Raw genomic sequence first — 22,038 nt, forward strand, 5'->3', positions numbered from 1 at the left:
AGGGCTCAGTGTGACCAGGGTCAGGGCTCAGAGTGTGAGCAGGGCCAGGGCTCAGTGTGACCAGGGTCAGGGCTAAGTGTGACCAGGCTCAGGGCTCAGCATGTGACCAGGGTCAGGGCTGAGTGTGACCAGGCTCAGGGCTCAGCATGTGACCAGGCTCAGGGCTCAGTGTGACCAGGGTCAGGGCTCAGTGTGACCAGGGTCAGGGCTGAGTGTGACCTGGGTCAGGGCTCAGTGTGACCAGGGTCAGGGCTCAGAGTGTGAGCAGGGCCAGGGCTCAGTGTGACCAGGGTCAGGGCTAAGTGTGACCAGGCTCAGGGCTCAGCATGTGACCAGGGTCAGGGCTGAGTGTGACCAGGGTCAGGACTCAGTGTGACCAGGCTCAGGGCTCAGCATGTGACCAGGCTCAGGGCTCAGTGTGACCAGGGTCAGGGCTCAGTGTGACCAGGGTCAGGGCTCAGGGTGTGACCAGGGTCAGGGCTAAGTGTGACCAGGCTCAGGGTGTGAGCAGGGTCAGGGCTCAGTGTGACCAGGGTCAGGACTCAGTGTGACCAGGGTCAGGGCTCAGTGTGACCAGGATCAGGGCTAAGTGTGACCAGGCTCAGGGTGTGAGCAGGGTCAGGGCTCAGTGTGACCAGGGTCAGGGCTGAGTGTGACCTGGGTCAGGGCTGAGTGTGACCAGGGTCAGGGCTGAGTGTGTCCTGGGTCAGGGCTGAGTGTGACCAGGGTCAGGGCTCAGTGTGACCAGGGTCAGGGCTCAGTGTGACCAGGATCAGGGCTCAGTGTGACCTGGGTCAGGGCTGAGTGTGACCAGGGTCAGGGCTGAGTGTGTCCTGCAGGGGTCAGGGCTGAGTGTGACCAGGGTCAGGGCTGAGTGTGACCAGGATCAGGGCTCAGTGTGACCAGGATCAGGGCTGAGTGTGACCAGGTTCAGGGCTCAGTGTGACCAGGTTCAGGGCTCAGTGTGACCAGGTTCAGGGCTCAGTGTGACCAGGCTCAGGGCTCAGTGTGACCAGTGTCAGGGTCAGTGTGACCAGGGTCAGGGCTCAGGGTGACCAGGGTCAGGGCTGAGTGTGACCAGGGTCAGGGCTCAGGGTGTGACCAGGGTCAGGGCTGAGTGTGACCAGGGTCAGGACTCAGTGTGACCAGGCTCAGGGCTCAGTGTGACCAGGGTCAGGGCTCAGTGTGACCAGGGTCAGGGCTCAGTGTGACCAGGGTCAGGGCTGAGTGTGACCTGGAGGCCCCGTGAGCTGAGCCCCGTGAGCTGGGGATGACTGGCGGGGCCGGGCACAGGCCTGGGCAGCACCTGACCCCTCCCAGCAGCGCAGGGGCCGAGGCAGGTGCTGACCCTGCTCACCAGGCCGCCCTGCAGGCCGCTTGGAACTGAGCGCCGGCCAGTGAGGGCTCCTCTCCTGGGTGCACCCGCCGGGCGAGGCAGTGGGCTCCCCACCCCGGCAGGCAGGGCCGAGTTCTCGCTCCACAGGGTGGGCGCTGCCCGAGGGAGCCTGGAGCCAGGGACGTGGGCAGCGTCTGGCCCGTTCACAGCGGTCGACTCGCTCCCGGTCACTAGGAGAAAGGGGTCTCCCCGCCCCCTGCAGGGGGGCCCCTCGCCCCTGGCAGTCCACACGCCGCCCCTCCCCCTGCTCTCTCCTTTCCCCTGGAAAAGCCAGAAATGCCCTTATTTGGAGGGCCGGCCGGTGGGGCAGGGGCCGTTAACCCTTCCTTTATAAATAGAGGGATAAATCCCCGCAAGTCAAACAGCTCGGTGGGAACATAAACAGAGGGGCAGCCCAGCCCAGCCCGCCGCCCCCACCACCGTGTCTGGGCCACCGGGCCTTTACGTCACTCACACCACTCGCCCTCCGCCCGGCTCCGGCTCCGGCTCCGGCTCCGGCCTGGTGAACCCGAGCCTGTGCCTCCACAACCAGGTGCCTGCTCTCGGGGCTGGGAGGGAACAGGGCGCCCGAGGGGCTAGAACGCCCCTGCCCCTTGGGAGGGGTCCCCTACGAGGCCGCTCACCCAGGGCGTTGCCCTGGCGCCTCGTTGGAGGCGGCGAGAACAGGTGGGTGGGCTGAGGACAGGCCGGGCCTCAGGGCGAGGGTCAGCGGGCGGGTGAGCATCAGGTGGGGACACTGGTTCCTCCAAGGCCCCTCCTCCCCCCTGGGCGGGTCGGGACTCAGGCACAGAGCGGCTAAGTGACGCCCCCAAGTCGCCCAGCGTGAGGAGGAGGCGGGAGGGAGCTGGGTTCAAACACCACACACTGCCCGCCCTCTGAGCCAGGCCACCGGTCACCTTCGTCTCCGAGGGGCCTGGGCCCTGCAGGGAGGAGCAGGCTCAGAGCACCAGCCTCCTCCTCCTTCTTCTTTTTAAATATATTTTTTAAAATATATTTTATTGATTTTTTACAGAGAGGAAGGGAGAGGGATAGAGAGTTAGAAACATCGATGAGAGAAACATCAATCAGCTGCCTCCTGCACACCCCCTACTGGGGATGTGCCCGCAACCAAGGTACATGCCCTTGACCGGAATCGAACCCGGGACCCTTCAGTCCGCAGGCCGACGCTCTATCCACTGAGCCACACCGGTGAGGGCTTTAAATATATTTTTATTGATCTCAGAGAGGAAGGTGGGGAGAGAGAGAGAGCAGCATCAATGATGAGAGAGACTCCTTGATCGGCTGCCTCCTGCACGCCCCACACTAGGGATGGAGCCCACAACCCGGGCACGTGCCCTTGACTGGAATCGAACCCGGGACCCTTCCGTCCGCAGGCCGACGCTCTATCCACTGAGCCACACCGGCCGGGGCAGAGCACCAGTCTTCTTCCAAAGCTCCACACGGGCAACGCCAGGGCCGGGGCGGCCGAGGCCGGAGGCAGAAAGGCTGGGTGCTCGGTGAGCAGGCCAGCCTCCGGGGCTCCCATGCCGCCAGGGTAACCCCATCTCTTCCCTCCCAGGCCCCGAGCGAGCGCCGGCGGCCGCGTCATGGCCTCTGAGTCTCCGGCGGCCCCCAATGCCACGGCGGCGGCGGCGTGGGCCAACGTCAGCGCGCCCGAGGGGCCCCTGTTCCACGTGTTCGCGGCGCTGGACGAGGAGCTGCACCGCGCCTTCCCGGGCCTGTGGCTGGCGCTGCTGGCCGTGCACGGCGTCGTCTTCCTCGCGGGGCTGGCGCTCAACGGGCTGGCGCTGTACGTCTTCTGCTGCGGCACGCGGGCCGCCACGCCCTCCGTCACCTACACCGTCAACCTGGTGGTGACGGACCTGCTGGTGGACCTGTCGCTGCCCACGCGCTTCGCCGTCTTCTACGGCGCGCGGGGCTGCCCGCGCTGCGCCTTCCCGCACGTCTTCGGCTACTTCCTCAACATGCACTGCTCCATCCTCTTCCTCACCTGCATCTGCGTGGACCGCTACCTGGCCATCGTGCGGCCCGAGGGCTCCCGCCGCTGGCGCCAGCCGGCCTGCGCCCGGGCCGTGTGCGCCCTCGTGTGGCTGGCGGCCGGCGCCGTGACGCTGTCGGTGCTGGGCGCGGCGGCCGGCGGGCCCTGCTGCCGCGTGTTCGCGCTGACGGTGCTGGAGTTCCTGCTGCCGCTGCTGGTCATCAGCGTGTTCACCGGCCGCATCGTGTGCGCGCTGTCCCGGCCGGGCCTCCTGCGCCAGGGCCGCCGGCGCCGCGTGCGCGCCGTGCAGCTGCTGCTCACCGTGCTCGTCATCTTCCTGGTCTGCTTCACGCCCTTCCACGCGCTCCAGGTGGCCGTGGCGCTGTGGCCCGGCATCCCCCGCCGCACCAGCCTCGTGGCCTACCACGTGGCCGTGACGCTCAGCAGCCTCAACAGCTGCATGGACCCCATCGTGTACTGCTTCGTCACCAGCGGCTTCCAGGCCACCGTCCGCGGCCTCTTCCGCCGGCACGCCGCCGCCGCCGAGGGCGAGCCCGGAGCCGGCGCCGAGGTCGGCCTGCGCAAGAGCTCCCGGGGCTCGGGCCACCGCCACATCCTCGGCGCCGGCCCCTGTGCCCTCAGCCAGGCCCTGGCTAACGCGCCCGAGGCGTGATGGGCCGGACCCCGCCAGGAGGCCAAAGGTCAGGGCTGGGCAGGGCTTGCCAGGTCAGGACCAGCTCTGCCCGGGCAAGTGGGGTTCACCCTGACCCGTGGGCGACGTCTGCGCGGGCACAGCCGGGACCCGGGGCCGCTGCGCCTGCTCGGCTCCAGGCCCCTGGGGTATGGAGGTGCCGGGACGCGGGCCGCAGGAGCGCCTTCTCGCTGGTGTCCTGTCCCCAGAGGCGTCTCCAGCCACAGGGACAAAGGCTTTTAGAAGCTGGGGCTCCGAGGAGAGTGAGACGCCGCCCGAAGCCGGGCCCGCGGCTCAGTGGTCAGACCGTTGGCCACGCACTGAAGGGTCTCGGGTTGGACTCCTGGTTCAGGGCACGGACCTGGGTGGCAGGTTCCATCCCCCCTGCCCCGTCAGGGTGCATGCCGGAGGCAACCAACGGATGTGTCCCCCTCACATCGATGTTTCTCTCTCCCCCGCCCTCCCTCCTTTCCACTCTTTCAATAGAAAAAATATATCCTCTGGTGAGGATTAAAAAAATAATAGTCAACCCTCCCCCTCCCCATCCCTCCTTCTCCATCCCTCTCCCTCCCCTTCCCCCTTCTCCATCCCTCCCCCTCCCCCTTCTCTATCCCTCCCCTCCCCCTCCCCCTTCTCCATCCCTCCCCCATGGAGATAGAAGAACAAGCACAGAAAGGAAATGGCAGGGGACACAGATTTGCTTAGCTGAGTGATGTGAAGGGCCCTGTCTGTGGGACCCCCACCCCAGGCGCCCGGGGGCGCTAGCTCTGAGCCGGCACTTGGGAGTCTGGGTGGGCCTGAGCCTGCGGCCACCCGGCAGAGCAGAGGCCAGCTCTGCCCCCTCTGCCCCCTGCGGTGCGGGAGGGCTACCCAGCAAGTGCGGTGCCGCTGGGAGAGGCCGGGTCCCACTCAAAACCCAGTCCCGCCTCCTCCGACCCCCTGCCTGCCGAGGGAGCCGCTCAGGCCTCCCCAAAGCCCCAGCCCAGGAGTGGCTCGGAGGCCTGCCTGCGGTCCCGGGAGGACGTGGGGCTCTGGCCCCATCCTGCGGATGAGGAGACCCAGAGCAAAGACACACAGGACCCGGACGCAGGCTCCGGCCGCCTCCCCGCACGGCCTCCTGCACGCCCCAGCCAGCAGGGGCTGACCAGCTGCCCGCCCGGCTCCGCCCGGCTCCCCCCGGCTCCCCCCGGCTCCCGCTCTTTCTGGGGAGGGAGACTTTCCCTGGCTTGAGCTTTTTAAAAATACCGTATTTTCCGGCGTATAAGACAACTGGGCGTATAGCAGATTGTCCTGGGTTAAAAAGTCGTCTTATACGCCGGAAAATACAGTGTTTTTATTGCTTTCAGAGAGGAAGGGAGAGGGAGAGAGAGAGAAACATCCATGGTGAGAGAGAATCCATCCCTGATCGGCTGCCTCCTGCACACCGCACACTGGGGGCCGAGCCCGCCACCCGGCACGTGTCCTGACCGGAAATCGCACCGTGACCTCCTGGGCCGTAGGTTGATGCTGAACCCCTGAGCCACGCTGGCCGGGCTCTGGCTTGAGCTTCTGACCGCCTCCTCCGGCCTGGCCTCCAGGATTGCCTCCATGTGCCTCTGGCCCCAGGTCTGCAATCCCTCCATCCAACCTGGTTCCTCGGGGACTGCAAGGGCCTTGGGGGAGCCGCCACCATTCGACCTCCGGGGGCCAGGGCGGGAGTGGGGCCCGCCTCATGCCTTCGCGAAGCCCACCCAACGGCCCCGGAGAGCCCTCGCCAGACGGACCTGTCTCTCATCTCCGCTCCTGAGCCTCGGAGGCCAGCCTGTGGGGGGAGGGATGCGGCGGGGAGGTCTCTGCATCGTCCTCCCTCCTCGCGGCCTCCCTTCCGGATTTTCCGAGAGTCGGAGTGACGCGGATGGCATGTGTATTTATATCTGATGTAAACAGTCTCCTCGACGAGAAGTCTTCGTCCCAAATTAAACCTGTTTATTCCCTCCGTGCCCGGACTCCCTGGTGGGCAGGGGTCGCCGGGGGCTGAGCGGGGCGGCCTAGGCACCAGCCCCGCACCCACGGCCCGGGCACAGGCGGCTCCGGGAGAGACCGGGCCGGCCGTGGCTTCTTGGTGCTGCCTCCCTGGCCTCTGTGAGGGGCGGGGGATGGAGGGGCTGCAGGGGGCAGACTGGTGGGCAGGGTGCGGGCAGTCATTGGTGTCGGGACACAGATGGGCAGAATGAGGAGTGCCCAGGGAGGAGAGGTGGCCATGGGCAGGGCGGCCAGAAGGCCTGAGTGCCTTATCAGCAAAGGTACGTCCTGCAGGGAGAGGGAGGGGTGGGCCCGCCAGCTGACCCCGGGAGAGGGAGGGGCTTGTGGGCTTGCACAGTGGCACCCCGTCCCCCCTTACTCTGAAGCGCCCCAAAGCCTGGGAGGTCAGGACTGTCACCCCCATTTCACAAATGGGGAAACTGAGGCTCCGGGCGTGCGGCTCCCCGTTCCTGCGGCACACGGCGGGTCTGCGTCCTGGGCCAGGGAAGCGCGGGGAGGGGGAGCGTGGAAGGGGGCGGGGGGGGGGGCGTAGGACAGGCCCATCGCTCTGGCTGTCTGGCACCCTCCGCGCCGGAGGCGGCGGGGTAAATATTAGGGCCTGTTTGGATTAGGCTCCATTAATAGCAGGAAATGTCACCGTGGCGCCCGCCCGGCTTCCTGCAGGCCCGGGGCCTGGGGCAGGAGTCGGCGCCCGCGGAGATGGATGTCCCCCCTGCGTCCTGGTTCAGACCCCACACTTGCAGCACGCCCCGCCTCCCCAACACCCGCCTCCCACACCCCTCCGCGCACCCCTCCTCCAGGAGGCACAGGCCAGGGCACCCAGGAGGCGTGTGAGCTGAGAAGACACCCTGGGCCAGTCACGCCACATCCTCACGCCCTCGGGGGGGGGGGGTCCCCACGCCCCGAGGGGTCTGTGTCCCCAATTCTCAGAGGGGAACAGCGAGGCTCCAAGGCCATCTAATGTCACCTGCAAAGGAGCTAGGGTTCCCACGCAGACCTGCCCGACCCCGGCCACGGCCACACCACCCCCTTAAAGGAGCCGGGAAGGCTGTGGGCTGGGGGCACGGACCAGTGGCTGGTGTGGCAGAGGGGAGGGCCCAGTGCAGGGAGCAGGGGAGGGAGAAGACAGGCCGGGGACTGAGGAAAGGGGGGCACAGGCCCCCTGCAGCCAGGCCTAGGCCCCTGTTCTTTCTCTGCGTCCCCCCACTTCCACATGACCCCTCCCTGCCCCTCGGAGCCTCTGCTGCCCGACGAGCAGTCAGCCCTCTGCTGGCAGCCCCTCCCCGGCCCTGCCCTCAGGGCTCCCACACTTTGGGGGGATCCATTCCAGTGTGTGGTCTGGTCTTCATGGTCCCCCCCACCCCCCCACCAGGCTGCAGCTGAGCAGCTGAGCAGCTGACCTGGGGCCTCCCAGCTCCACCATCTGCAAGTGGGAGGGAGCCTTGGGCCCCGAGGGCAGGAGCCCGGCTCGGACCCCCTCTCAGCCACACTTTGCACGTCTGTAATGAGGGCTGAGAACACATGACCCCCCCAGCCTGGGGGATGGGGGCTGGCCTGCTCCCTCTGCCCACCCAGTGGGGCTGCACGCCCCCTCCCTCCGGGCCCAGCTCGGACTTGCTTCTTTCTTTTTTATTAAATGGGTTGGGGTGACGTTGGTTAATAGGATCACCGGTTTCAGGGGTGGGTTTCTGTGTTGTAGGATCTGTGTGTAGCACCGCGTGCCCACCACCCACAGTCCCATCTTCTCCCGCCACCGTACATTAGGACCCCCCCACCCCTCCCCTCTGGCAGCCACCGCCCGCAGCCAGGACGAAGGGAGAGGCTCTGTGCCCCCACACCAGCCGCCCGCCTCCCCTGCCCGTCACTCCCAGCGCTCATCTGGGGAGGGGGTCCTGGGCAGAGAGGTGGCCTCACACAGTGTGGGGTCCCCAGTCACACCCCAAGCCAGGGAGGCCTTCCCGGGGTGCCACCTGACAGAGTGGGGCTCCAGGGGGGTAGGGGCGGGGCATGAACTCGGTGGGAGGAGCGGCCAGGGGCACAGCCAGCCATCGGGCCCCACTGTGGCCCGGGGAGAGCCCGGGAGATGGCAGCGCTCCCCTCACCTCCCGTGTCTCCCAGGGTCCCGGGACCCCAGACCGTCACACCCAGGCCCGGGATGAGGCACCCTGACCCCTGGAAGCCCCACTGGAGGCTTTGGGACCCGGTCCTGGGGGTCCTGGGCCACCTATGGGCCTGCGGGGGGAGAGTCCAGCTGTAGTGCATGGGGTGAAGCCCAGGGGTCTGAACCCCCCTCTGTCCTGCCCTGGGCAAGGGCTGCGGCAGCGCCTGGGACCCGAACCCCAGAGGCTCACGGAGAGGGCGCCACGGCCCCGCCCGATGGGCACCAAGGGAACAGCGCCCGCCCAGCACGCCCCTGGGCCACACCAGCCTCTCCGTCTGGAGGGAGGCACGTGCCATCCGGAGCCTCCGTTTCCCCTTCCGTCAGGGAGGTAATCGGCCCCTTCTACCCCGAGGTGGGGCTGTGCGCATGAAACACGTGTGTGTGTGTGCGAATGTGTATATGTTGTATGTGTGAATGCATGTTTGTGTGTGCGTGCTTATGTGTGCGTGTTTACCTGTGTGCGGGTACACACGTGGAGCTCGTGTGCGTGTTTACCTGTGTGCGGGTGCACATGTGGAGCTCGTGTGCGTGTTTACCTGTGTGTGGGTGCACACGTGGAGCTCGTGTGCGTGTTTACCTGTGTGTGGGTGCACACGTGGAGCTCGTGTGCGTGTTTACCTGTGTGTGAGTACACACGTGGAGCTCGTGTGCGTGTTTACCTGTGTGTGGGTACACACGTGGAGCTTGTGTGCGTGTTTACCTGTGTGTGAGTAAACACGTGGAGCTCGTGTGCGTGTTTACCTGTGTGTGGGTGCACGCATGGAGCTCGTGTGCGTGTTTACCTGTGTGTGGGTGCACACATGGAGCTCGTGTGCGTGTTTACCTGTGTGCGGGTACACACATGGAGCTCGTGTGCACACACATGCACATATGCACATGCACGCGCACACACACATGCACACAGACACACGCACACACACACTCACACGCACACATGCACTCACGCACACATGCACACATGCACACGGGGACCGAGACGCCCCCTTTCTGGAGCACCCCTCTGGGTGAAGCCCTCTCTCCGAGCTTCCCCTGGAGCCTGCACGCACCCGGCAGGGCAGAGCGAGGGGCGCATTCCAGGCCTGGGCTCGGGCACAGGACCCGGGTTCTCAGAGCTGCCCTGACGCGGGCCAGCCCCGCCCACTGATGGGCTGGACGCGCCCGTTGGACACAGGTGTCTGGAGGCCTGAGGCCACCAGGTGGCGCTGCTGGCCTGGGAGAGGCGGCCAGCGTCCCGGCTGGGAGTGACCCTCCTGGTGGCCTCCACCACCGACCGGGGAGGGGTGGCCCGGGGGTCAGCAGTCCCGGGCAGGTGCCTGGGGGGGGGGGGGTGAGGAGCAGTTTCCTGGCCCACCCAGGGGAGGTGACACTGAGGAGGGAAAGCCAGGCCCCTCCTACGGGAACCTTCCGGGCCTCTCCTCCCACCGGCCAGAGGGGCGGGGAGAGGCGGCCACAGTGACGGGAGGTCAAATGGAGAGCCGCTCCTCCTGTGGAACGAGACCTGACATCACCTCACTCACCACCTTGGGAGCCCAGAGAGGGTGGGACACCTGCCTTGCGTCACACAGCCTGGCGGCGAGCAGAAGAAACCTGCCTGAGGGCTGGGATGTCTGACCAGCAGCACCGGCACTCGCCCCAAACCCAGGTGGCGAGGAAGCAGGAGGCAGACAGACAGGCGGACGCCAGGGAGAAACGGGCCGGGCCACGAGCCACTCGGTGGTCCCGGGCCTCTCCGGGCCGGCGGAAGGGACGGGCCGTGCTTGTGGGGACGGAGGGAGGGGTAGGGCCTGTCGCCTCCAGAAAGACCCAGGCTGTGGGACTGGGTTCACATCGCAGGTCCGACCCTGAGTTGCTGTGTGGTTCTGGGAGAGGGAGCCCGCCTCTCTGAGCCCCCGTACGTGGCCTCGCTAACACCAGCTCCCGGCGTTGGGATGAAAATTCGGGGAAGGGACAGGCCTGACAGCGAGAACAGGCTCCCCTGGTCAGACTCAGCAAGCACCTACTGCGCTCCTGGGCATGGAATCGGGGGGCGGGGCGGGGGGGGGGCGCAGCAAGGGACGCGGCACAATCCCCACCTCCAGGGGCTCCCAGCTCTCGTTCGGTCCCAGCTCTCGTTCGGTCCACAGGGTTGGGGAAGGCTTTCCGGAGGACGTGGCATTTAGTTGGGTTTTGAAGGGTGAGTAGGAGTTTGCCTCTGGGAGAGAAGCAGGCGAGGGCATGCCTACCGCAGGCGTGTGCGGTGGAGCTCTCAGGCGTGGGCGCGCAGGCCGTGGCCCGGAAGCACGGGCTCAGAGGCCGGGCTGACGGGCAGAGGACCGGGCAGCGCACTGCCCGCTCTGGCCTCCGTTCCCTCGTGTCTGAAGGATGAAGGCGTCACCTTCGCAATGAGGCCGAGGCCGAGGAAAGGGCCAGGGAATGCTAATGCGCCCGTTTCATTTCCCACGCTCCCCTCGGGGGCCGGGCCGTTTCTGTCCACACCTGGCTACTTCCAGGCCCAGCGCGTCCTTTCCCACAGAGCACGCGGCTCCCGGCCGCGGTGGGGGGACAGGGGCTGGGGTGCACCGCGCAGAATCAGAGTCTGTCTTCCGACCAGAGAGCCCGGCCCCCTGGATGGAGCAGAGCCCGGGCTCTGTCACCAGGGGTCCCCACATCCCCACCCGAGAACCTCCAGGCCCTTGAGGGATCAGGAGCGGGAGCGGGAGCGGGAGCGGGATCAGGAGCGGGAGCCCGGACACTGTCCCAGCTCCCACAGGCCTTGCCTCCTGTGGGGGTACAGGATGGGGTTGGCAGGAGAGAGCCAGGGCTGATGGGTGGGAGGGGCAGGAAGGGCCTGTGGGTGTGGAGGGGGGAGGAGGGGGGACCAGGAGGGCAGGAGGGGTTGGCTGAGGTGGGCAGCTTGCCCGAGGCGGGCCAGCTAAGTCCTAACTACCCATGCCTGCCTGGAGGGGTGTGTGGGGGGGGCGGGGGGGGGGAGACACACTGGAATATTGGAAGCTTAGTGTTGGAGACTCCTCAGACCCAGGGCCTGAGCCCCCCTCGCAGGGCAGGACGTGTGGAACCTGCAGCCACAGCCTCGTCTCCCCCGCGCTCAGGCAGCGGGAGGGCAGGGCAGCCCCTGGGGCGCAGCAGCCACCAGGTCAAGGCCCAGGCCCAAGGGGTGGGCAGGCTCAGCAGTGAGGGGTGGGGAGAGCACAGGGGTCCCCACCCGGAGGAGTGCAAGCCCTGCCCCCACAATGGCCCAGGGCTGGGGCGGCCCCTCCCCCATCTGCTTGGGTCATTCACAGCAGCCAACGGGCGGACAGCGCGAACCCCATCGGCAGGTGGACGGTTCGACAGCCACTGGAATATTCCTCAGCCATGGAAAGGAGGAGGCACCGAGACACACACACGCACGCGCACATGCACACATGCACACACATATATACACATACACACACGCGCACGCACACACTGGGGCTGCGTGAAAGGAGCCAGCACGAGGGCCGCGAGGATGGCACGTGTCCCTGCTACGCCAGGGCAGGCAGGTCCCCAGGAACCCAGGCCGGGGGAAGGGGGTGGTGACTGCCCGGGCCCAGGGCCGGCCTGTGGAGCCGGGAGACTCGGGGACTCGGCAGAGGGGGGCTGGCAGCACCGCCCTCCACCAGAGGCACCGGGCGTCCCGCTCTGACTGTGAATTTCACCTCCAGGAAGACGCCTATGGAAAAGCCCTGTCTGAAGGGCAGGGGTCAGGACAGCGCACGGGGCTGGAGAAGCGACCCCCCAACACGCGACGTGTCCACTCGGGGGGTGCCCGGCTCCGCCTCCCGCCAAGCCCAGCTCCCCGAAGGCCGGGCGGGTCGGCCCTGGAAGTTTCCAGGGAGAAAGTATCCTAGAGATTGGCCAGGGAGCCCATCAACTTCCACGTCACCCCCCACACCTGCCACTCCAGGAGGGACCCCAAGGCCACGCGTGGGACTGGGGAGGGGGAGGGCCGAGTGGGCATGCCTGTGGCCGGAGGGCTCCTAGTGGCACCACCGGGGGTCCTGGGACAGGCCCCACCCCCTGCTCCGTGATGGATGGCGGCGGGCGGGGCTCGGCTGGCCTCTGGCCCCACAAAGCCGTTACACAATCGCCCCCACTCAGTGGCTTCCGACCACAGTGACTCTGACCTTCCCCTCGGCCAGGAGTCCGCAGGTCCAGGGGCAGCCTGCTGGCTCCCTCGGGGCTGCAGGGAGATCCCTCGCCTCCCCTTCCCCAGCTCCTCGCACCCGGGCCATGTTGTGCCTCTGCGCCCCCAGCTCACCCAGCGCCCTGGCAGGCCCCGCCAACCCCGCCCACCCGCCAGGCCCCACGTGCCAGGCACACCCCCTCCCCTGCCACCCGGCCAGACCAGCATCCCCCGGGCAGTCCACGGAGCGGGCCCCCGCCTGGAGCCCAGCAGACGGAGGGACAGCGACCAGGTGGCGGAGCGGCGAACAGGCCTCCGGGCGCCTTCCCACCCCACCCGGCGCCCTCGGCCCAACCTTGGCCAAGACTCCGCACCTTCCCAGCCCTGGGCCTCGCCAGCCACTCGGAGAAATGAATGTTCCGTCCGCTGACTCACAGCTGGGAGCACGCCGAGGCCCTGCTAATGGCCACCCGGCCCGGAGCAGCCTGCGCCGTGGGGACACTGCCCGGAGCAGCCGCCGCGGTCTCGTGGGGGCGGGGAGGGTGGGGGGGCTCGGCGCCCTGGGCCCTCTGCAAGCTTGTTCACGCCCCACGAGGAGGCAGGAACCCCATCTCATCTGACAGGAAACTGAGGCTGCAGGGGGAGGAGCCTGTGGTCCAGGTTCCCTCCCAGGTCAGAGGTGAACTGGCCACTCACCCGGAGGCTAGGCCTGCCCTCTGCCCCCTCCCCCCAGCCCAGCCCTTCCCCCGCCTCTCCCCCTCCTCGGAGGGAGACTTCAGATCCCACTTCTGAGCCTGGGGCACCTCGAGGACCAGCTGTGCATGGCTCCTCCCCGTGAACAGCTCAGAGGAGAGCCGGCCCCAGCCCCCAGCCCAGGGGGCCTCAGGGACCCCATCGCCCAGACTGACACCACACCAGGGACGGGAAAGACTCCCCAGCCTGGACACCCCACCCCCGTGGCCCCCTGCCCGGAGGGGCCTTGCTGACGGGCGGGCTGGGTCTGCAGCCCTCCCTGGGCGAGGAGGTGAGCGTGGTGACAGGGTCAGCGTGGTCCCAGGCACAGAGGGACCCAGCTGTGCCCAGGGCGAGGATTGCTGGGTCTCAGGGGGAGTCTGGGGATGCTGGGAGCCGCACTGCCTTGGGCCTGGGTGGAGACCACCCTGAGCTCAGTCTCCCCTTCCATGAAATGGGTGGAACCAGACCTCCACACAGGGCTCAGAGGGGCAGGTAAGAGAGACTCCACCGCCGACCTGGGGCCTGACCCCTCCCTCAGCTGGTTGGCTCCCAGCATGTGATGCAGGGACTAGAACCCAGCCTGGCTCCCCCCAGAGCCCACCAGAGGCGGAGGTGGGAGAAAGGTCACTCTGCCCAGGCCACCCACCAGGGCCCAGGCACCGGGGTCTTTCAGGATAATGTGTAGACTGTTAACCAGATTTTTTTTTAATTCATATTCAGATCTGGCTAGTGTAGGTCAGTGACCGAGTGTCGCGATTCCCGGTCAGGGCACAGGCCCAGGTTGTGGGCTCCATCCCCAGTGTGGGGCGTGCAGGAGGCAGCCGATCCATGATTCTCTCTCATTGTTGATGCTTCTGTCTCTCTCCCTCTCCCTTCCTCTCTGAAATCAATAAAAATATATTTAAAAATTCGTAATCCATGAAAACCTATCTGGGCGCGCTCTCGTTTGCACTAGCACTCCGTGTGGGGTCCTCCACAAGGTTCTTTTCAGCAAACGTTTTGTAGCAGCGCCTGGGAAAGGGGGTCAAGTACAGGGGGCGGGGAGGGGCCTGGGCTTCGGCCCCGAGCACACAGTGGGGTGTACAGGTGCCACACTGTGAAGCTGTGCACCTGGAGCTTATGTAAGGTTACGGCCAACGCTACCTCCACGTTTCATTTACAGATTTTAAAAAGCGTCTGGTCCAGGCGCAGGGAGGGAGGGGAACGTTGGTCCTCGCCCAGGTGTGGCGGGGCCACAGCATCATTTACCAGCAGCGCAGGGGGGGAGGTGGGGGGGCGGTGGGCTGGGAGAGGGAGCCTGGGAGACGGAGATGCAGAGATGTTATCGCTGCTGCTGAATGTTAATTACAGGCCTCGCCATTGTTCCCGGATCCCAGGTGCTCGGTCTCCAATTCTCACCTCCCGGCCCAGGCAGGCCTCCCGGGGCAGGCCCGGGGCGGGGCGTTTTCCAGTTCCGGAGAGTAAACAGGGGCGAGTACACAGAGGCCTCGGGCAAGCCCGCCGAGGCCCAGGCCGGAAGTCTGGGAGTGCCTACGCTGGGGTAAGCATTGCTCTCTGTTTAAAAATAAGAACAGACCCCCGACACCCTAGGGATACCCAAGAGGGGTCGGGCTGGGGCCCCGGGCAAAGGACTTGGCGAGGCCAGACGCTGCCTCTTTGCGTCTCTCCCGCCTCCCTCTGCTGTGTGGTGCAGGGTGCCCAGGCATCCTCTCTGGGCTCAGCTCGCTCCCTGCAGAATGGGGGTGGGTCTCAGGGGCCACGTGCAGCCGGACTCGGCCCTCCTCCTCTCCCCGGGGTCAGCCCAGGGGTAGGGGGAGGCTGCCTGCCCGCACCCAGGCGCCCAGGTGCACATGCCCCTGGTTTCCCGCCTCCAGCTGCTCTGCCCCTTCCCCTCCATCTCAGGGGCGTCCAGGCTCCCCCGTGACTCGGTGCCACCTGCGGGCAGGCCCGCCCTTCCCACTGGGCATGCGCAGAGGGCACGGCACCTGTGGGGCTGAGCATGCGCAGAGGGCGCACCGCCTGCGGGTGGGGCTCCTGGGCTGAGCATGCGCACGGCCTCCTCCCAGACCCACCAATCAGAGCCGGGGGAGGGGCGGCCGCCCTCCACGTGCACCAAGTCCCGGAACGGTGGGAGCGCCTCCGTGGACACACGGCAGCCCCCGAGGCCAGCCCGTCGGAGGACCCGGGGGCGCTTGCCTCCTGCACGCAGACACCCCCTCCCTCTCCGACCCCTCTGGTCCCTGGCCCCGTCCAAGCTCACAGCCCCACCGAGGTCGGAACCCACCGCCCCAGCTCCGCCCCCTTCCCGACGGCCACTGCCCTGGATTGAGATGAACAGCACCCAGCTCCCCCCCCCCCACCCCCGCCCCCAGGCCTGGCCAGGCCCTGCCGGGCCCCCAGCCCCACCCACAGCGGCCGCCTGGCAGCGGAGCACCTGCCACAAGAGTTAGGATCCCGGATCCCACCGCTTCCTACGCTCCGTTCGGTTCTCATAGCCGCTGCCCTGGCCGCGATCCCTCTGCGATTCGCCCTCCAGCCAAGCCTCTCTCCACAGGCCACAGTCCCAGCGCTCACTCCCTGTCCATTTACAAGATTAGTGTCTGCCCAGGCTGCGCTCCGGAGGGCAGGGTGTCCCTTTCGCTCCCAGCTAGGTCCCCGGGGCCTAGCGTAGCACCTGCCACACAGTAGGTGGTCAGTACATACGTAGGGGGCAGGAAGAAGAGAGACGCACACCCCGAGGCTGGGCGCCGGGCCCAGGTGGAGGACCCCAAGGACTTACTCTGAAGGAAGGTGAATGATGAGTGGGAGGCAGGCTTTCTACCCCGGAGCAGAGCGCAGTCCGGGGAGAGAGGCCACACCCAGAAAGGGCGATCCGGGCGGCCTTCCTGGCAAGGCCCCAGACAGCTCTGGGTGGGGACCCACCGCGCACACAGAGCACATGGAGGCCGCCCCGTGGCCGACGACAGGGGTCACGGAGTAGCAATGTGAGGCCCCCCGCCCAGGCCACAAGCTAGATGCGCTCCCGGCCCAGTTCTCTGTGTGCAGAGTCCTGGGGCGGGGAGGGGGTAGGAGGACCGGCCTGCTAGCCTGCTCCCTCAGGGCTCTGGGGGTCTGTGGGGACACGCCCTGCACCCCAGGAGCCACGGGGAGGCCCTCATGCTGGTGCTGGCGCTTTCTTCCCCCAAGGCCCTCGGCTCCGGCCCTGCCGGGGGCCGCCCTGGCCCCGTGCCCACCGGGGTGTGAAGTGCTTCCCGCGGGCGTCCCCGGGGGAGCCCCCGCCGGCCGCCTGCTGTGGAGTCCATCAAGGAGGCCTTCCTTCCGGCCTGCAGCCGCCGGGGCCACAGGGGTCAGGCCTCGGGTCACCCTGCAGCTGGGACAGGAAGCCGCACATTAGTCTGGAGCGGGGGTGGCCTGGGCCCGGGAGGCTGACCCCTGGGCTGGGGACACCAGCTGTCCGGGCTGACACTGACCGGGGCAGGCCTGCTGCTCTGCGGCCGCGCACTGGACGCTGGACAGAGCCCAGACGCCGACTGCTCTCTGTGCCGCCCGGGCCAGGCCCCCGAGTCCGTGGGATGTGCCCCACCTGGGCCGGCATCTGAGCGGGGAGTCCGGGGCCTCCCACCAGCCTCCCTGCCTCCAGCGCCCAGGGCTGCCTGCGGATCGGAGCGACAGCAGCGAGCCTCACCCTCCAAGATGGAACTATTGGCTGACCCCTGCCTGAGGTGGTCTTTGCAGTCCCCTGGATAGGTGCTGTGAGCCAGTGGGGAAACTGAGGCACGGGGGGCGGCGGAGTAGGCCATTGGGTCCACAGTGCGCCCCACCCGGGCTCAGAGGTGCCCGGCAGCCCGGCGGTTCCCAGCTGCACCATCCGGGGCTCAGCGGCTGTTTGTTTGTGGCGGGCGTGATGTGCTTCTAATATTCATGAGTCGCCCACACTGATTGGAGGCCAGACCTTGTACTCAGCACTTAGCACAGTCCCGGGAACGATCTTAACAACCTCCCTGCGCGCCTCAGCTCGGCTGCCGTGACCCACCCCACGGACGGGGCGGCTGGGACGGGGCAACGGGGCCTCACGGATCAGGGGCTGGGAGTCCGGGATCAGGCAGCCGCAGGGTTGGCCCCGAGGCCCCTGGTCCGGCCCGGACCTCGGTCCCCAAGCGTCCGCTCTCCCTGCGTCCCTGGGCCCAAGCCTCCGCCTCTCCTAAGGACGCCGTCAGACGGGGTCCGGGCCCACCCTAGGGACCCGCTATGGCGGGGTCACCTCTGTGAGGGCCCCTCAACAAGGAAGTCCCCTCCGGGCCCTGTGGGTCGGGACTCAGACATAGGAAACTGGCCGGGCCCATGTGGCTCAGTGGTTGAGCATCGACCCACGAACCAGGAGGTCACGGTTCGATTCCCGGTCAGGGCCCAGGCCCAGGCTGTGGGCTCGATCCCCAGTGGGGGGCGTGCAGGAGGCAGCCGATCCATGATTATCTCTCATCACGGATGTTTCTCTCTCCCTCTCCCTTCCTCTCTCTGAAATCAGTATTTTTTTGATTCAGGAAAAGAAAAGAGAAATCTGGGTGGCACAAGTCAGCCCGTAACACTCCAGAAGGGAAGACTCGCCACCCGGTTTCACGGCAGAGGGAGGCCCGGCGGTGAGAAGAGGACCAGGACCCCGCCCGCCCAGAGGGCTGCGGGGTCACCTGGAGCGGAGGCTGGAGAAGGGGGCCCGGCCTGTGGGTGAATGAGGCTCACCAGGGCGCTGTCACGGTCACATTTCAACATCTGGATCCTTGCAACAGCCTCCTCCTCCTCCTCCTCCTCCTGGCTAAGTGGCTGTGGGCGCCGGTGAGCCCTGGTTCTTCTCCAGGGCCCGGTGCGTTCCCACAGATGGGGTGGGTCCTGCCCTGCCCGGGGAGCAGCCCAGCGTGGCACCTTCCCTCCCGGCCACCCCACCCCGGGGCCAGGACGCTGCTGTCCCCTGGCTGAGCCTCCGTGTGCACATCTGTAAAGCAGGAGGACTGGGTGCCTGGCCACACCCAGGGCAGGAAACCCACAGCAGCACCCACGGAGCTTTGCGGGAGGGCGTCGCTGGGAACCCCACCGAGGACAGTCATGTCTCTAATGCTCAGAAAGTCCTGCAGGGCCTGGCCGGTGTGGCTCAGGGGTTGAGCGTCGACCTATGAACCAGGAGGTCACGGTTCGATTCCCGGTCAGGGCACATGCCCGGGCTGTGGGCTTGGTCCCCAGTGTGGGGCGTGCAGGAGGCAGCCGATGCATGATTCTCTCCCATCATTGATGTTTCTCTCCCTCCCTCTCCCTTCCTCTCTGAAATCAGTAATAAAATGTATATTTTTAAAAAGAAAGCCCGCAGCGGCCTGACCAGCTCTGGTGGGGATGAGCGGCTCAGGAGGGGGGTGAGGGGGGCAGAGAAAGGCAGGCTGGGCTGCCCCTCGCTTCTCTCAGGCCCTTGCCTGCTCTGGCGTCAGCGCCCGGAAGGCTCTCGGCTGTGCATTTGAGCCGGTCCACGCGAGGCTGTCTCCCTCCCACGCCTCCGTGGCGGTGGGAACGCCTTGGGGACGACGCTGCATTTGGGGTCAGCTTGGGCGGGTCGGGAGCGTGCGCAGGGCGGGCGGCGTGCTGGCAGAAGGAGCAGCCGGGTGGGGCGCGTGGCCGGCCACTGGCAGCAGCCCCCCTGGGCACCTCGCAGTGCAGGTGGGGAGCCTCCCGCAGCCCCCGCCCCCCTCCGGCCCAGCCCTCCCAGGGGCCGCCTGGTGTGAGCAGACCTCAGGCCTCGGTCCTTTGCAGGTGCTGTTCCTTCGGCGGGGACAGGTTCCACACCTTGTCTGTGAGTAGAGACCAGCCCCCCGACACCTAGCTCAACGCCGCTCACCCAGGAGGACCCCTGAGCGCCCCCGGGAGCCCCGGCTGCGACTTGCCTTCCCTGTGACGCCGGCTCTTTTCGAAAGGAGGAAACTGAGGCACGGAGCCCTGGGTGCAGGTGACGGGACATGGGCTGCCATCGGCCGCTGTGCGGGGTCCGTGGGTGGAGAATGCTGGGGGTGACCTCGGCCGTGGGGACCCCGCTGGGGCCCAGGTGGCAGCGGTAAGGAGGGGTCTCGGCCAGTGACTGCTGGTGCCTCGTTTCCTGAAGCTGCCCAAACCCTCGGGCCCAAGGCCGACCCTCAGGGGACAGCAGCTCAGAAGCAGGGGTCCGAGGCACGAGGCAGGCGGCAGACAGCAAAGCCGGGGCCCGAGCCAGCTCTGGGTGTGCCTGGGCGCGCGCCAGGGGGTCCGAGGGCCTGCGGGGCGAGGCAGGGGGCGAGCGTGTCTGTGTGCGGTGGGAGGTGTGCGGCGCTCCCAGGGGGCGTGGCTGTGGGCACGTGGAGGTGAGTGTACAGGCCAGGTGTGGCGTGGCACGTCTGTGCATGCACGTGTGTGAGTGGGTTCACCTGCAGGTCTGCGGGCACAGCGTGTGCGTGCGGGCACAGGTCCCCAGCCCGTGGCCCGGGGCCCCCAGTGGGTGGGCCACAGGGCTCTCTCCGGAGGCATCAGAGACTCGCATGCCCCCGGCCACCCCTGCCAGTGCCGTGTGGCACTCGGGGAAACCGAGGCAAGGAGCAGGCTGTCTGACTCACAGCTGGCAGAGGGGCGAGGGACTGGAGCATCTGCCTCTGCCTCTGACTCCAGCCCATGCCCTTTGACCCTGTGAGGTGGTGGGCCGGGCGCTGGGCGCCACTCGGAGCCGTCACTCCAAAGACCGCTGCCCGGGCTCCTGAAAGGCGTGTTCGTTGCCTCAAGTTGCAGATGGGAAAACTGAGGCCCAACCAGCGACATGACCTGTCCCTTCACAGGGGGGCTGTCTGTGCCGGAGTGGCTTCCCGGCACACCGCCTCCGGGCCCGGGCGGGCCTGGCACCTGTGCTCACCGTGAGGCTGGTGGGCTTGCCAGGGGGTCTGAGGGCCTGCGTGAGCGAGGCAGCGAGGCGAGCGTGTCTGTGTGCGGTGGGAGGCGTGCGGGCGCGTCCCGGGGGCGTGGCTCTGTGGGCACGTGGAGGTGAGTGTGCAGGCCAGGTGTGCCCGGCTCCTCAAACCCGGAGCTCTCCAGAGACTAAGGAGGGACCCCAAGGTCCACACCCTCCGTGGCCACAGCAGACTCTAAAAGTCCCTGCTCAGCTCTGGCCGGTGTGGCTCAGTGGATAGAGCGTCAGCCCTCAGACTGAAGGGTCCCGGGTTTGATTTGGGTCAAGGGCACATGCCCGGGTTGGGGCTCGATCTCCAATAGGGGGCGTGCAGAAGGCAGCCGATCAATGCTTCTCTCATCACTGATGTTTCTCTATCTCTCTCCCTCTCCCTTCCTCTCTGAAATCAATAAAAACATAAATAAATAAATAAAAGTCCCTGCTCAGAGAGAATGCTGGTGGGGAAGGCGGCGCAAGCCGGATCCCCAGGCGCGGGGCGCGGGCAGGGCCGAACCAACCCAGCAGGTCGGGCGGGAACTGGGTGGCCTGGTTCCATCCCAGCACCCGCCCTGCAGGACGAGGGTGACCTTACTCCTGGCCCGAGGACAGCCTGGGGTAAAGGACAGAGGGTTCAGAGCCGGCTGTCACTCGGCGGGGCCGGGCCAGCACGCAGCTCTCCACCTTGTCCCGGGTGCAGGGTGAGGCTCCGACGAGAGGGATGGGAAGGGCTCGGCACGGAGTAAACGCTCCGTCGGTGCCAGCCGCACGCCGCGTGAATTCAGGCCCACACCGTGTGCACGACGTCTGTGACCTCAAGCAGGAGTGGGGGCAGCAGGCAGGGCGCTGGGGGGCCTGGGAGATGCTGGGGCGGGGCCCACCAGCACCCCGAGTGCCCAGTGGCCTCTGCGTCCCACAGGGGCACCCCCGCTCGGGCCCTCTGCACGCTCCCGCTTCCTGGCTGCTGGTGGTTTCTCTTGCTGGTTTTTATGTGGTTCGGGAGCTTTACTTACTCTCAGCAACCAGCCTCCATTCCCGCCGGTGCCGGCAGCTCTGGGGGCCTCGATGGCTGGTGACTTTGGATGCATCACTGAGCTGCTCTGGGCCTCAGTTTCCTCATCTGAGCAAAGGGAGTGACGGTGGCACCTGGTCCAATGAAGTAGGCTCAGCATTGGCGCTCTGTAGCCCCAGCCCAGAGTCCCCCCTGCTGTGGGGCCTGTTTCCCCTCCCCTCAGCCTGTCTGGAGGCAGCCCTGCCCCTCTGACAGCCCTGCAGTCACCCCAGAGCCTGGCCTCAAGCCCAGCGGCTGCCCTCAGGTGGGGCAGGGGCAGGGGCAGGGGCAGCTGAGCCAGGCTGTGGCCACGCCTGCAGGAGCCGGTGGCCTGGTCCCGGGCCTGGTGCAGGACAGTGGACCTGCTTCCACTGTGTTTGGAAAAGGTAACCCTTCGGCTCTGTGAAGGGTGTGGAGAGCGGCCACAGCGTTCGGACAGGTTCAAGCCTGGGACTAATGGGAGGGCACGATCCTCTCGTGGCAAAGCCACGTGCAAGTCCCACACAATTCCAGCCAAAGGCTGTGGTGTGAGCTTGACCTTATGGTCCGAACCTGTGGCCCCACGTTGGGCACCACACGTGCCGCCGGCACAGCCAGGTTCGGTGGGCCTGAGGGGGCGGTGAAGGATGGGGAACAGACAGACAAGAGAAGAAGGCTGGGTCTGGGTGGGACGCTGTCCTCTCTGATGGAGAGAGCGAGCGACAGCGCCACAGCCTGCACGCCGAGTCCTTATTTTCTAGCAGATGCCACGAGGCAAAGGGAGGGCGTGGTCGCAACCTTCTCACGGGTTCGAATCCACTCAATCACAGGCACCTGACCCAGCTTTGTTTACCTGCTGCTCCTCCCGCAGCCCACATCACTCAGCCACGTGGGCCACAGGTTCGGACCATAAGGTCAAGCTCACAACCACAGCCTTTGGC

At 66.9% G+C, this 22,038-nt stretch overlaps 1 protein-coding gene across 1 annotated transcript; it reads left to right on the plus strand.

The window, feature by feature from the left end:
* The first annotated feature begins 2,982 nt into the window (after positions 1 to 2,982).
* GPR20 (G protein-coupled receptor 20) lies at positions 2,983 to 4,047 on the plus strand. Its single transcript, XM_054708697.1, has one exon. The coding sequence runs from the start codon at positions 2,983 to 2,985 to the stop codon at positions 4,045 to 4,047; it is 1,065 nt and encodes a 354-aa protein (XP_054564672.1).
* Positions 4,048 to 22,038: the final 17,991 nt, after the last annotated feature.

This window comes from Eptesicus fuscus, chromosome 19 (assembly GCF_027574615.1).
Source record: "Eptesicus fuscus isolate TK198812 chromosome 19, DD_ASM_mEF_20220401, whole genome shotgun sequence".
Lineage (NCBI taxonomy): Eukaryota > Metazoa > Chordata > Mammalia > Chiroptera > Vespertilionidae > Eptesicus > Eptesicus fuscus.